At 44.0% G+C, this 16,486-nt stretch overlaps 1 protein-coding gene across 2 annotated transcripts; it reads left to right on the top strand.

Moving 5' to 3' along the window:
• The first annotated feature begins 276 nt into the window (after nt 1-276).
• Nucleotides 277-15,696, top strand: LOC4815582 (keratin, type II cytoskeletal 5). Of its 2 annotated transcripts, none has more exons than XM_001355206.4 (2): nt 277-1,528; nt 12,356-15,696. In XM_001355206.4, exons 1-2 carry the CDS (start codon nt 1,209-1,211, stop codon nt 13,260-13,262), a joined length of 1,227 nt encoding a protein of 408 aa, XP_001355242.4. In that variant the 5' UTR covers nt 277-1,208; the 3' UTR covers nt 13,263-15,696. The 2 variants fall into 2 exon arrangements, with proteins under 2 accessions (XP_001355242.4, XP_033240080.1); XM_033384189.1 differs by lacking the exon at nt 277-1,528 and adding an exon at nt 3,562-3,587.
• Nucleotides 15,697-16,486: the final 790 nt, after the last annotated feature.

Raw genomic sequence — 16,486 nt, 5'->3', positions numbered from 1 at the left:
GGTTTTCAAGCAACATGTGTCAGAAACATGCATTGGGCACATTGTAGCCGGAAAAAATATCTCACAAATTTGTTCGAATTTGTATCGAAGGCCTGTTGTTCCCCTTTTTTTTTTGGACTGGACTTGCTCTCTTTTTCGTTGTGGATTTTTCATCGCAGCAATGTCCCTACATTTCATACTCACTTCCGTTTTCTTACGTATTATGTTGATGCCGAGAAATTAGCTACATTGTCCCAATACATTGGCAACATTTCATGCACAAAAGTTGCGGCAACACTAATTTGTATGAGCCATACTCATTTACCGAGAAAACGAGCAGCATGTCCCGCAACATGGCCACGGAACGGGCAGCATGCACAAATTTGTTCGCCGCGGACGTGTAAACAACACAGCCTTGTCAAATTATTTTCTGAATTCAGAAATTTCCGTTGATATATCCCACTAAAAAATATTCATATCAACAGTGGGGAAACTCGGGGCCGCGACAAAAACAGCAAACAGAATTAATGTCGTATTTTTTCTAAGTCGCGACCTTTCCGAGTGTGCTGCAATATCATCACCATCGGCTCCCCGGGAGCCCCTAGTTTCACCAACAGCCTGGAGTCGTCGCCAAACGCCAAATCAAGAACAGTTGGAATAAAAAGGCGACCGACGAGAGAAAGATACTGTAATGTTTTTTGTTATTTTTTTTCACCGTTTTGAATGACTTTTTGTGCCAAAGAACTAAAATTAAATTCAAAAGTCCTGGATTATTTTGAATTTCTGCAAAATAAATAAAAATAATAAATATAAGAAGAGCAGCAGCAGCAGGAACGCTAACCTAACGGTAATAAACAGCAAAGTGAAATCTCAAGCAAAAAAAAAAAAACGTTCGTGGGCAACGGCGCCTCTTGCTCCCACTCAGACTGAAGAAGCAGAAGCATCACAGCGTCAGAGGAGCTTAGCTCATTTACGTGATGCAAAAAGTTGCTTCCTCATAAATACAAACAAACGACAACCAAAACGCCTTTGAACAATTTTTGGTTTGCCTTGTCAGCATAATTGCTGCAGTTTTAAGTCACTGGCAACAGCAGCAGCGGAGCAGCCGATAAACCAAAACATAATCAAAAGTCTTCAGCAGAGAGAGAGAGAGAGAGAGAGAGAGAGCGACTCTCGCACGCTCAACACACACTCATAAACACATATAGCGAGAGCAATAAAAACGCACAATGACCTTGCCAACCAATACAAACGTCGCAGCGAATGGCGGCAGTGGCAGCGACGATGACTCGGACATGTTCGGCCCGCCCCGCTGCTCCCCGCCGATGGGCCATCACCATCATCGATCGCGCGTGCCGATGATTTCGCCGAAGCTACGGCAGCGCGAGGAGCGCAAGCGGATCCTGCAGCTCTGCGCCCACAAAATGGAGCGCATCAAGGACTCGGAGACAAATCTGCGGCGCAGCGTCTGCATCAACAACACCTACTGTCGCCTCAACGACGAGCTGCGACGCGAGAAGCAGCTGCGTCACCTGCAGAATCTGCCCAGGTTAGTGTCAAGTAGCATATCGTACACACACGCCAGCAGACAAGTAGGCGTACGCGTAGGTGTACGGTTCATGATGAACTCTGAACTTGGGGAGCGATTAATTTGCCAGTGTGCTCTTTAAAGGTGCTTGTGTGTGTGTCTGTGCGTGTGTCTGTGCGTGTGTCTGTTCGTGTGTCTGTGCGTGTGTCTGTTCGTGTGTCTGAGGGGGTTCGTTCCTGTGGCTGCAGGAGGTGGCAACTGCCCTTTTCAGCAGTGTCAAATCACAGACCAATGGCCAGGCAGGACTTAAACCGACAGATATCGAAAGTGAGATGATTTCGAACTGCCACTTAATTGTAGGCAGCACCAGGAACTGCTTCAAATCAATGAAAGGTTCAACTGTGAAATTTCTCTGAGCAAGTCCTACTTGCCAGCAGCAGTTCAGGGAGTCAAGATGGTCGTGTTACATCAGTGAGATGATGCAATCGATGGACTGAAACCATGAGGCGCTTAATGCTGTTCCCAGGATAGTACATAATTGAATCCGAGAAATGGTACGAAGGGATGTTTACAATTAATGACAGAACAATTCAGTGACGTAAAAAGACTATTGCATGCCTGTTTGTGTGGCAAGTCTCCAAATTAGCAATCAGTTATGTTTATGGCATAAAAGGCACGGGTTTCGAAATTATGTTCGGACTAGTTTCATCTCTCTCTCAAAAATGATTTCAGTATGTACAACGCAGTGTTTTTATGACGTTCTATTTATTCATGGAATACTCCTGTTGGGATTACAGCCACAAACAGTCGGCTGTCGGGTGATGCAACTGCTTAGCCGCTTTGAAACAGTAAATGGCTTGAGAGCAGTAAACCAAACCCGATTCAGCGCACCGCAGTAGTATATGGCTTCCACAAGGACTTGTGTTCCTCTGCCACCAGCCTTTTTCCTCTTCTCTTTCGCCCATCCCCCATCCTATTCCACTTCCACTTCCACTGCTTTTCCGTCTCTCATTTACCTTAGTCGAGTATTGCAATGTTGCAGCAACATCCAACAATCGGACAAACATAAACGAATACAGAAACACACAAAAAACATTCGCAGACGCAGACACCCGTTTGCACCATACACACACACACACGCGCGCGCACACACACACACACACACAACAGCGGCGGCGGCATATTTCATAGCGAAGAAACATTGAGGCCAAGCTCAGGCCGCCAGCCAAAGGCAATTCGAGCAAAGAAGTACGGGCAAAGCTAAAGCAAAATAAAACAAAAAAAGAGCAAAGACAGGGCAAAGCCAAGTATGAGCAAGACAGAGACGAAGCCACATAGACAATGCCACAATGCAGTATAAAAACAAGAATGAAGAAATCAAAGAAAAGTCAAAGCAACGACACGACAAAGCAATGGGCAAGCATGGGTATGACACAAATCAAAGACAAACAAATTAAGAAAAAGAGGCGCAAACACAAACACAAGATGGTATAAACATATAAACACCAAAGAAAAACCAAAACTACTCAAATTTTATCCCAAAGTAAAAGCAGAGACAGAAAAGGCTATAGTGCACTATAGTAGGAGCGAAAAAGACACAACTATAAAAGGAGAGCAAAGACACACCGAATTAAAAACAAAGAAAAGACACATCAAAGCGGCAAAGGGAAAAGTCAAGCGAAAACCAAGTAATCAGAAAAAGACACACGAAACAACTACAAAAAAAAAAAAGCCACAAACGGGCAACCGAAAACAAAAAAAAACAATAAAAAAACAAAAGCCAACAATCGAAGAAAGAGTTGTGCGTTTCCCGAAATGTTTGGTATTATTATAAGGCTGAGTTGTTATTTGTTACGAGCTTAAACAGGGCCAATCAGATAATAGGTAGTACGGTGACCAAGAATCAAGAATTTAATCAAGAAAGGATAGGAACCCAATGCAAACGACGCATCATGAAACATAAGCAAACACGAATCGCATGGGAGTTTGATTATATACATACATACATATGTACATATATCCTCGGCAGATCCACAGATCCCATTAGAGATGGGAGGCTTCTTATATCTATGTACAAAAGGTAACTTCAGAGTCCATAAAATAATAGGCAATGATCTCATATGTGAACTCAGTATACCAGTGGTTTCTGCTGCTGCGCTTCCGCTTTGTGCCTGTTGTCTACGCACGCAAAAGCACTACAAAACATGTGAATGTATGAGTGCCAACGCGTTGCAACGTTAAACGATTGTTTAAGAAGGTGCTGCTCCATTTGCTTATCAGGTATCCCCCGCCAGAATTGAGCAATACTTTTTCTGCAGAGTTCACTCAGAACTTGTGCGTACATATGTATTGTATGCATGTACATTATGCATACATTGCACGACACACACGACAAACGATACTCGCGTGCGTATGATAAATCATCGTGTGTCTGTGGGCTTGTGGTCATAAGTTCCGTTTTGTGGTCGTGTTGGTTCGTGCCTTGAAAGCCCAGTCCGCGGTCCATCTCTAGCAACCACACATACATATGTATGTATATGTATGTATGTACATACATACATCCCATGGATGTTGTTTTGTTTTTCTTTGACTGTGTCTATCTGCCTGTGTGTCTGTGTCTGTGTGTGTGCGCGCACTAAAGAAGCGTAGCGCTCGTTGAAATAATCACGTTCCACTTGCAACAAAAAGCAACCACAATAATAGCAGCAACAACATACTCTAGGCAGTAGCAGCGCTCTCCTAGCCAAATCGCAGCAGTGGCTGCAGCTCCGAACCTTCACATATCCAAACACACAAACACACACACACACATACACGAGCATAAGTGTGCCTGCCTGTGTATCATTATTTTTGTCTTGTCTTTTATGCACGTCCATCGCCATCGTCGTCGGTCGCTGCTGCGTCGGTCTCTCTGCGTCTCTGCGCTGCAGCTGCTAAAACATTTTGGCCCACTCGCAGTTGTTGGCGCTCTGCTGGCAGAGCATAAACAGCAAAAGCAGCATCGCAGCTTTTTGAACTTTTCGTTTAGATCGTTTCGGTTTATATACATATTTATATACATATATACATATATGCTGTGTGTGTATGCATGTGCGTGTTCGTGTGCGTGTGCGTACATGGGTTGCTGGTTATTCCATTTCCTTTACCGTTAACTTTCATTCACTGGTTGCTGCTGCTTCGTACTTCAGCTCCTATTCTGCTTCCAATTCCAATTTCCAATTCCTTCTTCTACAGACATTCCTTCTTTTTTCGTCCTTATATTCTTCGTATTCTATTCCCTCTCGCTCATATTCCCTAGCCCTTACGGCTTTCTTCATCATATCCTTTGTCTGCAGATTGACATTAAATTCTTTGGACTCTTTTGATTCCTCCTATTCAGTCTCTTTTCCTCATTCGTATTATTTTTCATGCTCTTCCATCCCTCTTGTTTCTCATCTTTGCCCTTATATTCGGCTGATTCTGCTCTGCCTTACGCAGAGCGGTGGAACGGCGGTGGAAAAATTGTTAGCTACTGGCGCTTACGCCCCTGGCCGTTCCTAAGTCATCCGACTACTTGCCCACAACACCTGTTCGTGTCGCCTCTCTCCATCTCTCATATTTATATTTATGAATGTATGTACATATGTACATACATGCATACATATGTATGCACATTATCCGGCAGCAACAGTGGCAGTGGCCACCTTTGGCTTTCTTTTCTCGATCGCGCACCGCGCCGCCAAACGATGGAGAAAACAAATAAACAAACAACAAAATTCCGTTACACACGCTTTAAGCTCGGTTTTGTTTTTGCTTTTGCAAAGTTAATTCCACCCCGCGTTTCCTTCTGGACAATGCCTCGCTTGTCTCGACTGTCTTTGCCTCTCCCTCTCCGTCTCCCTCTTCCTCTCGTTCTCCCTCGCTGCCACGGGCGCTTCAATAGGCAGGCAGCGCGCGCTCTTTCTCAACCAGCGTCGCCGCGGCGTTCGTGCGCTGGGTTTCCGTTTATTTGATATACCCTGGACTCTTGTCGAGCACAAGAAAGGTACATACTATGTACATACATATGTATGTAGCGTTAAAGCGCGTAGAAGCATTCAGGTGACGACCAGAATTAAATAATGACTTACATATGTACATACATATATTGTAAATAAATGTCCTCCATCATCTGCTCCTTACAGACATACATATGTACATATGTATTTAATTTCCCGTTATAATCGAAAGACTCGTCTATAGTGTTTTATTCTTGTAATTTTGCCTCGTTTTGCTTGGTTTGAAATGTTTTGCACCCCTCCCCGTCTCTCTCCACCTCTCTGTAGAAAATGCATATTCAGGGTGAAGTAGTTTTCATCCAGCAATCGATAAATTAATTACATAAAGTGGGGAAATCGGAAGTGGAGAGCCAGAAGTTGAAAAATGTGGAATGGATCGAATAGCATGTTCCATTTGAGTGCTTAATTGATTGGCTTTGACGGTAAGAAAGAGCTGGCTTTGTCGTTGCTGTCGCCTGATGATCGAATGATCGAAATATTGTTTTTAATTTTATTGATAGCCAATTTATCGATAGTTTTCGTCGGGTGAACAGTCCCAGCTTCGTTTTATCTAAAACAAGCCCGGATTAAATGGGATATCGACGGTCCATCCATCAAGGCTATGCGGGCCCGATTCCCTTAAAAAAAGTAATTGTGGTCTAAAACGCTTGAAATAACGCTCAGAAACAACAACAACAGCAGCAGCAGCGAGACGCTCTTATTCAATCGCTTACCAAACTTCCTCAAATCTCTAGCCTAGCCGTGCTCTACACTGCCTTAACCATCACCACTCACCCCTCACCCGCCCCATCCCATCTCTTTCACTCATTCATTCACCAGACAACTACTGCCCAGAGCTGCTCACCAGCTTGCTCTTGCTCTCCCACTCCCACTCGCACTTCTTCGACTCTTTTGTGCTCTATGCTCTTTGGCACTCACACACTGGCAATAGCAATAGCACTGGCACTGGCACTGGCACTCACCCATAGACGACAGCTTTTTGTGTAACCCACTCAGGCCGCCCCGTTTTGCGGCGTCGTCGTAATAATTTCGCGACTGCGATGACGTTTTTACAGTTTTTGTTGTTGTTTGTGCTGCTGCCTTTCTGCTGATTTTTCTCTTTCTTTTTCTTTCTGTTTCTGTTTCTGTTTTTTGTGTTATCTTGTTTGTGTCTGTGTCTGTGTCTGTGCTGTGTCTGTGTCTCCTGTTGTTTCACTCTGTCACCGCCAGGCGATGCAAAGAAGTGACGGTTGTTGCTGTTCATCTCATCTATTCGGTAAGGCGAATTGCACCACAAAACAATCAAATCCCCCCCCCCCCCCCCCCCCCCCCCCCCCAAAATCTTATCTCGCTTTGCCTTGCAACTGCATTGAGTGAAATATTTAGAACAATTCGATGAAACAACGTCTGTGAGGGGGTGTAGGGACGGAGATAAAAAAGAGAGGAGGAAGCTGTAACTGAGAACTGGTTTTGATCTGTTATTCTTGTTGTTCTATTACAGCCAGGATAATAAAAGGAAGTTTCCAATTCCCATTTTATAAGGGTTGTTCCGTGGAGCGGGTATTCGCTTGTATTCGGGAGGGAATATCGGCTGGACTTCCACCTAGTCAGAGGATAGGCACGTTTCACTCTCACTCGATTATCTCGCTATCGAAATAGTATGTACATATGTATTATGTACTATGTACACGGAATGTAAATGACGACGACAAAGTCATAAAGGCGGTGAAAGATGTGGATAGGGGGGCGGGCGTGGCTGTGGCGAGCGAATGGCCTGTCGTCAAGGTTTTCCATTATTTCTTATTTTTAATTGAACACAAATCTCCGTAGCACACATTGCAATAGGCGACTGGAAACGATGCGGAACGTTGAACACAACATCGAAACGGAGACGAACCGAAAACCCAATGGAATTGAATTGTTGCATTCCACTCCAGTCAATGCGAGTTCAATCCATTGACGAGGTTGCCAGAGGCATATCTACATAATATGTACGGGATACTTCGGAATTAGGATGTCGCCTCTCCGGCTTCTTCGTGGCTGGCAATCCTTATATTAGCTCTCCTTTGCCCTTTTCCACTATTGGGATTCTCTTCCTTCCTGCCTTCCCCCACTGTTCGCATACAGTGAAAGCGTGCGTCGCTCGCTCACTCGCTCACTCGCGCAATGACCCCCAACAGCGTCCTACATTCGCGATTTTCCCTCGCACAGCTTAGCACCGCACCGCACCGCACTGCACCACAGCGGTGCTGCCTTCAAGCCACTGTCTGCCTGCCATCCCTACCCGCACACTCCTACTTGGCCAAGTACACACACACACACATCACCATCCCTCCTTTTTCCGCCACCCTTTGTGCTTGTGCTTCTCTTTTCTTTCGTTGCTTTTCTACACTTGTCGTTTGACAGCATTTCTTCTCGGTTTTCCACACTCTCACTCTCAGTACTGCTGCTTCCTTGCCCCCCACTGGCCCCTTAGTGGTAGGGTACTTCCTAAAAACTCATTCCTAACCTAGAGGTTAACCGCCGAACCTCAATCTCAGTACCAAACTCTACTTAATACTATGAATGTTTGTATGTATGTAATTGCTGCCTAGAAAGCCTTGCTTGCTAGCTTTGGTTACCTTTCGTCCGTCCCGCCTTTTCTAGCAAAAATTCCTAAAAATTCGCCTCTCGATTTGATTAATCAGAGCCCGAAACAAAGGTAGGGGGGAGAGAGGGAACGGCTAAAGAGCCATGAACTGAAAGCCCCTTAAATAAAACTAGGGTGGGGGAGCAAACACAAACATAACGCACAAAAGGTTGACCAAGGGTGGCGGAAGAGGAAAAGGAGGAGGAGGAGGAGGAGAGAGAGAGAGAGAGAGAGGTTAACGCGTAATAAGTATGCCCCAATTTAAGCTTTGATTGGCGGGAAACAGAGTGCTGAGCCGTGGTCTAGGGCGCGGGGGGCGCGGAGAAGCAAAGCAACGGCATATTTCACCGACGACCATCGAAAACGTGCGCAAAACGAAAACACAGATAAGACGGACAGACGGACAGATGGACAGATGGAAAGATGGACAGACGGACAGACGGGGAAAGATAGACAGACGACGGCAAACCGCCCGAAGGACAAAGAATGAAAAGCGTGTTCTTCAGCTATCCCTCCACCCAAACCGCCCCCGCCCGACCACTCCACCTAAGGATTGGCCAGTTGTCGCCTGCTTATCGGTCGCACGCCTCATACCCACATTCGCATACACAGAACAGCCACACGAACATGCATGCTGTTGAGGGCATGGCGGGGTAGGGCAGGGTCTGGTCTGTCTGTCTGTCTGTCTGTCTGCCTCTCCCAGTGTCAAAGAGAGTCGACAAAATAGCCGATTGGTTTCTGTTCGCCAGTGTCTCTCTCCAGCTATCTCCCTCCCTCGCCCCACAAACACAAACAGCCACATGCCCATGCCCATGGCTTATTATGTCACGATCTACACTGTGGTTGGCGTCTTTGGAGATTTTATGTACATCACTTGTCGGCTGTGGGCTCTGGATTGTGGATTGTGGACTGTGGATTGTGGACTGTGGATTGTGGCTCGTGGGTTGGGTGTATTCCTCATTTCTGACTCATTCAGGATGATCTCTTCTATTATAGTCTTATAAAAACCACAAAAGCGAATGCGTCATGGTGGGACGGGAGACAGGCAGGGAGGGAAATGTGTGTATGTATTCATATCCGAAGTCAGTTCGCAGAATTGGTCGATGAGAAAACAAAGCTCACTGTCCTGAAGACTAAGTTGAGTCGCGGAGATAATACAGTGGACTTTAATAGATCTAGAATCTAGATCCAACCGCTATCAAGATCTTATCGCTCGGGTCTGATAAAGTTCAGTGACGACCAGTGGATTATATGTACCAGTACATAACGTATGTATGTACATACCTCACATCATTCCACCTTTAATATCTTTGTAATCGCACCCCACCTCTCCCTAATTTCATTTTGCTGAATGGTGGTGGTAGGGTGAACTCTACATTCACAAACACTGCCACTGTGGGCACTTGTGCAATGCTGGGCTCTCTACTCAGAGGGTTTTCCAGAGGCTCGTCTTCTCTTCCGGCTCCCCAAAGTCCCCTGGTCTTGTCTGCCTTTTGGCACCTCATTTGGTTGGTCAGTCCGCTGCGCTGCTCTTTGTCTGCATGTTCGTCTCCGGCCTCCCTCGTCATCATCTACATACATACATACAGACATACACACAAACATATGAATGTACATAATGTACGTCTTCGTTGTGGGCTTCGACTGTGGCTTCAATTTGGAGCTGTTGCTTTTGCTGGTGCCTCGGCTGCTCCCATTTTCTTTTGGCCATCCATCATTTCAAGTTAACGGTGCGCCTACCGACGACCAGCCAACAACAAGCATTAAACGCAGCAAAAGCAACAATGAAACTAACACACTTTTTTCGCTTGCTGGCACGCTGGCTGCCGCTACCTTGCCCTCCACCTGCCCTCTTGCTCTGTCTCTCTGTCTTTGCCAAAGTGTATTAAGGTGCAAGGTGAGGCTCTGCCAGAGAGTGGCTCTCGTGATGGTCGTCGCTCGCTCTCTCTCCCTCTCTCTCCCCGCTCTCTTTGTGTAATGCATTGAAAGTGGCTGAAGAAAATATGCAACTCGATTATGGGAATGCCTCCTCTTTTCCCCTTTTTCTATGTCTACCACTGCCACTGCCTTTCCCCCCCCCATTTGTTTCCTCTTCTTTTACCTCTCGCTGTCCGTCCAACACACTTTTTCTTCTTGTCCCTCCCCCCGTCCGGACACGGCTTCTGTTGTACGCTTTCTGTTTTTTTCTTTCTTTCTATAAGACGAGCAATTTTGTTGTTTTCGTATTTCGCTGCTGCTTTTGGTTTTGCTTCTTCCTCTCTTTCGCTTTCTTGTTGTTGTAAAGATTCCTCTATACTTTCGCTTTTTGTGTGTTTGTGTTTTTTGTTTTTGTTTTTGTTTTTCTTGTTTTTGTATTTGTTTTCGCCACAAGCCTACAGCAGTACATACGTATGTATGTATGTATGTATGTATGCATGTAGCGCCTGCCCACTTTCCTTCATCGCACCCTTGGAGCATACAACCACCGTTCCAGCACCTCACTGCTGCCGCATTATTTCTGTCAGTTATTGCTTGTGTTGTAACTGTTGTTGTTGTTGCTGCTGCTGCTGCTGCGTTTGCTGTCTCGCTTTAATAGTCAAAATTGACATGCTCTGCTGCGTATTTTAATGCGTGCTCACCCCACCACCCCACCACCCCACCATCTGACCCCTCCCCTCTTCCACAACCACCTGCCACCTGTCACCCGCCACCCGCCACCCGCCACAGTGCCACCACGCCACCCATCAGTGCGACTTTTTCCTCCACAGAGGTGGAGGTCCCTTACTTTTGACCCTACACTGAGAGGGTACTATGATATTTTCTGCAGATGCCGCCTCGGGCATCCCTCCTCTCTAGAGGATCGAAGGACCATTGTGGACCAAATCTAAGGGCCTGACCGGCTGCTTAGTGGGCTGATCTCCACCATAGCCTTTCTTTAGGGCTCTTGCCAGAGGAAGGGAGCCGTCAGGCGCTTGCTTACTTCTCTTCCTTTTCCATGGACAATTGTGGTATCTTTTTGTTGTTATTTGTTGTTATTTAGGATAGAAAATATTTAGTTTAGCCAGGTAAGGACTATTTTGATTTCGTTGGTTGATTGATCAATTCATCTGTCCGTTCGGCTATGGAAAATTTGTACAGCAAATGAACTTAGTTCGCATCATTGGCCGAACGTGCCCGAATGTCTCAGCTCTAGGGGTACTCTACATATATGAAAACTATTTTATTAGTTACAGTGTAAGTTCTGGCAATGAATGTACATTCGTTGAAACTCTCAAACGTTACCAATTGCAGGCTGCCAAGATCGAAATACTACAGACAAATCCCATCAATATCTGTGAATTCAAATTGGATGTTTTTTTGCCTGTTTTGATTAAATTCAATAGGGTCGTAGAATGGAATAGTCCATTGGCCAGCAGGAGAGTATCAACAACTTCGAGGCGCCGCGGTTGCCTTTCATTCGTTACTTCTTCGAACTTGCTCAACCCGCCCGACTTCCCCCGGGAATTCACATATACATACATACATACCATACATACATATGATGGGTGGGGGCGTGGAATTGCTTGGTAGACAGTTGTTGTTGTTGTCTTTTATTGAAGGAGAAATTAACTGAAATTTACTTCGCTGCTGGTCACCAAAGCCACGAACGGCAATGCCGCAAACAGTTGGCCCAGTTAATTAAAAGCAGAGACCCCAAAGTTCTCTTGTATCGCCATGGCTCCATTACCTCTTACCCCATAGAACCGCCCTTACCAAGGAACCAAATAAACGGAGCTGATGTCAGGCGCCAGGTTTTCTGGGAAGGAGAAGGTGTGGGGGGAAGTTGCAAAATATCGGTGTTGAGGGGGGACACTGTTAATGGGAAGAACGTTCATTAATTAGAGGAAGTCGTATATCCTCGATAAGCTATTGGTGGGCTATCGATTTGTGTTGGTATGCTCGATACACTATTTGTACGTATCAGTAAAAATCGATTGCATAGCAATCGATCATAATAATCGATACAAATTACGATAGTTGATAAACATCAGATTAATATCTCTCGTCGGTGTCAAATGGAAAACGGCCTCTCTTCATCCTTCTTTCAATTGAAATTGAAATTGAAATTGAAACTGAAACAGAAACATTGTAGCCATGCAGCCATTTACATCCATGTTTTTTTTAGTGTGCTTGTGGCCAACTCTTGACTAACTTTCCCTTCACTTTCTCTCTTTTTCTGTGCAGAACTGACGGCCGAAGTCCGGAACTGGCTCGTGAGAATCTCTTCCAGCCAAATATGGACGATGCTAAGCCGAACAACAACAACAACAACAACAACAACATCAACATCAACAGCAACGCCAAATCCCAATACGGAGACTGCTCTTCCACGGGTCGCACCATGTGCTCCATTGAAAACCAGCCGATGCGCCAGCAGCCGACCACTCCCGCATCAGCCGCTGCGCAATCCGCCACGGCGGTCGTCCGGAAGCGAAACCTGTCCAGCAGCAATCTGGTGAACGACCTGGAGATACTAGACCGCGAGCTGAGCGCAATCAATGCGCCCATGCTGCTCATCGACCCGGAGATCACCCAGGGGGCGGAGCAACTGGAGAAGGCCTCCCTCTCTGCATCCCGCAAGCGAATGAGGAGCAACAGCATCAGCGAGGACGAGAGCGACCGGTTGGTGCGTGAAGCCCTATCCCAGTTCTACATACCGCCGCAGCGCCTCATCTCGGCTATCGAGGAATGCCCCCTGGACGTGGTCGGACTGGGCATGGGGATGGGCGTAGGCATGGGCATGGGCATGGGCATGGGTATGGGTATGGGCATGGGTATGGGCATGGGCATGGGCATGGGCATGGGTATGGGCATGGGAATGGGCATTGGATCGAGCGCTGGCGCCTCCATGGACAGTCCAAACAGCAAGCGCAACAAGCTGTCCATCGACCACCACCACCATCACCATCTCGAGCTGGACGATTTCGACATGAACCAGAACCAGAAGGACTTTGAAGTGATAATGGATGCCCTGCGCCTGGGCACACCCACGTCTCCCAGCGTCGCCAATGACTCGTGCGGCCAGGCAGCCATGTTGAGCGAGTCAGCGAGTGTGTTTCACAATCTTGTGGTCACCTCGCTGGAGACATGAAAGTATCAGTAAATCCCTCTGAAAGATGAGGACCAGTACGCTGAGGATCGGAGAGCGTAGAGCGTAGAGCGTAGAGCGGAGGAGCAGACAAAGAGTTAGGTTATGTAAGGCACACCTACTCATGCGGTACACCCGTGTGGGTGTACAAGTACACATACTCACACACACACACACACACACACACACACACAAACATCTCTAGGTTATAACTAGCATCTAGTGAGAGCGAGCGAGATGCCAGTATTACTCATTGCGAGCATATGGGGCGCCCTATGATGGCCACAGAGAGAGAACCAGCCGCGAGCAGCGGTATCTTGCGGATTGTACAAAGAAACATCAAATATTTTAGAAGATAATTCAAAGAAAGAGCGGAAAAGAAATAGAAAGTAGGAAGAAGCAGGAAAATAACTACATTTAGAGAGAACATAGAACAAATGGAGACAACAAATGAAAAAAGAGTATAACAAAAATCAAAGAATTTGTAGTCAAAATGCAAAGAAAGAGAAAGAAATACAAAAAACAAAACACACATAAATTATTTTTTTAAAGAGAGTAACAGAATTGTAAGCTTCATTGTATATCTCCTTATAAATACATACATACTTAAATATATCTCCATTTAGATAAGACAATAGTTGGTTTCCGTTTTGGTTACGCAGAGAACTCCATTCAGCATGAACTTCCAATCCAAAACATTAAGCAATCGAATCAATCAAAGGCCAAGCACATTCCAGGGTATGCCCAGTAGATGTTCCGCTTCCCTTTCTTTGCACCCATTTTCCACACGCTGAGATGTCCTTGGAGTCTCTCTCCTAGTTCCTGAACTAAACTGAACTTTGTTCTGAACACTATTGTTTATTTTGTTCCGTATTTTTAAAAAATATTTTATACAACAATCAATTTTGTATATATCTCAAGGATATACATATACATATAAATAAATACATATGTATGTATGTGCACATATATGGATAAAAGACGTTATCCTAGTCACTGAATTCAAGCGAAAGAAAACAGCTTTCGTGAAAAATAGCCCACAAAAAACCACACAAAATTTTAACAAAAATGGTTTCAATTGTGTAAATTGTTAAAAAAAAAAAAACAAAATAAGAAAGAATTATTTTTTCGAATTGGTTCAGTTTTACTATAGTTTTCCCCCCCAATTTTTCAACAAAAAATCATCACGAGATTGATTATGATTATAAAGGAAAATGTTCATGTTCGAAGACACCTGCAACAATGTTGATTCAAAATGGCAATTTAAAAATTAAAATGAGATAAAACCAACAAAAAAAAAAAAATACAAAAAAAATACAAAAAAGTGCAATTAGAATTTTTTAAATGTGGAAGCAAGCCTCAAACAAACAAACAAACAAACAAAAACAAACAAAATTAGAAAGAAAACCAACTAAAGTGCATTCAAAACAAGATTTAAACGAAAATCAAGCAAATTAATAAAAATATGAACGTAATCTTAAGATATATTAATTCTTACAGAAAAATGAAGCAACAATATTTATAAGGTAGAGAAACAAACATTTTTTCTTCGAACAAAAGTGAGATGGCTGTGATAGAATAATTAAGTTTTTTTGACTAATGAAAAAGAAAAACAACCACAAATTGTTATTAAAAGAAAAGAAGATTACAAACCAAGAAAAAAATATTAAAAAAAAAGAACAACAAAATGTAAATGCAGAAAATCATGAATATTATGATCTATGTATAAAATTAACATTTAGTATTAGCGAACAAACAAAATATTTATAAAGAGCAAGAGGAAGAAACGAGAGAGTTGCACTTTCTTTCCGAGCGAAGAGACAGAGAGGATTACTCTCTTGTGCAACTTTCGCTCGCCTGGCTTTCATTGATTTTATATACATACATACATATGTACATATTTGTATACAGATGTATAAATAGTGTTTTTTTTTGCGAATTTTCTATTAGTCGCCTCGCCTAAGCTTTCGATTTCGTTTCTCTCTTCCGCGGTTTTCTCGCGTTTGTTTTCATTTCACGTCTTTGGCCTAAACAAAATCGGCTCTGTTCCCTCAGAAATGTTAAGGGTATAACGAGAAAGAAGTGCAGAATGGGGGAGCCCTACGTTCCTAAAGATCGATTTGGCATCGATAAAATACAGCAATAACCCCATTCGAATGCGCGAGGAGCAGTTAAAGTTATATGAAGCGGTTGGTCTGCCAGGAGTATCAGGAGTATCAGGGACATGAATAGGAGGGAGCTATACAGTTTGCCCCCTCCACTAGAGATCACTGATCCCATAGAGCTATCCAATCCCCATACCCAGAGCATACCCAACACCCTTAGACTCTGTTTCAAATTTATCTCGGTTACCTAATGAATTATTTTGTTTAATTCTTAAGTTTTTTTTATAATTTTACAATTATGCTTTAGTATTAAATACGATTACGACTATTAATATTATTTTGTGTTATCAACTAGCAGAATTACTGAACCTATGTACGTATATCTAGAGTGAACCTATGCATATGTATTTCCATTTTTAGTTAATATTCCTATACATATACATACATACAAGCATACATATAGTACCCTGACCGATCCCCTATATTGGCCGTGTTGCGGATCCACTAGCATTCAAAAAGCTGCGCTGCAACGGCAAAATAAATTATACAAAAACAAAAAATTACCAAAAATAATGTTTATTTCTTTAATTTGTCCGTCGGATGTTGAATATACAGATGCACAGTACATGCATGCATATGCGAATTAGTGCTTTACCAGTATTTACTCGATTGCTGGTTGACTTGTGTTTTTCTAGGTATTACACCAATTCTACATCAATTGACAATGTCTTACCAAAAGGCTGTGTCCTACGATAAAGCTTACCTAGCTTTGGCACGTACATATGTATACTTTTCTTGGTTTTTGTTTTTCCTGATTTTTCATCACTTTTCTTCGACGAATTTTCTTCGATTTTCATATCCGTCTGTTCCTCGTTTTATTTTCTGCCTCATGAAATCATTGCGTTATCGTTTCCCTGGCGCTCCGTGAGATCATCCGATCTTTGTGGCTGTCTGTGGCTGCCTGTGGCTGCTGACCTAGCTCAGGGCCAGGCTGGTTACTTTTGTATTGTTTATACATTTTTGGGGGTCAACATTTATTGAAGAGCAAAGTGAGCGACAAAACAGAGCACACACTCACACAGAAATGTTCCGTTGACTGCATTCCGTTTTAGAACACATGTA

The sequence above is a fragment of the Drosophila pseudoobscura genome, chromosome X (assembly GCF_009870125.1).
Source record: "Drosophila pseudoobscura strain MV-25-SWS-2005 chromosome X, UCI_Dpse_MV25, whole genome shotgun sequence".
Classification (NCBI taxonomy): domain Eukaryota; kingdom Metazoa; phylum Arthropoda; class Insecta; order Diptera; family Drosophilidae; genus Drosophila; species Drosophila pseudoobscura.
This window is presented reverse-complemented; position numbering and strand designations above follow the sequence as displayed.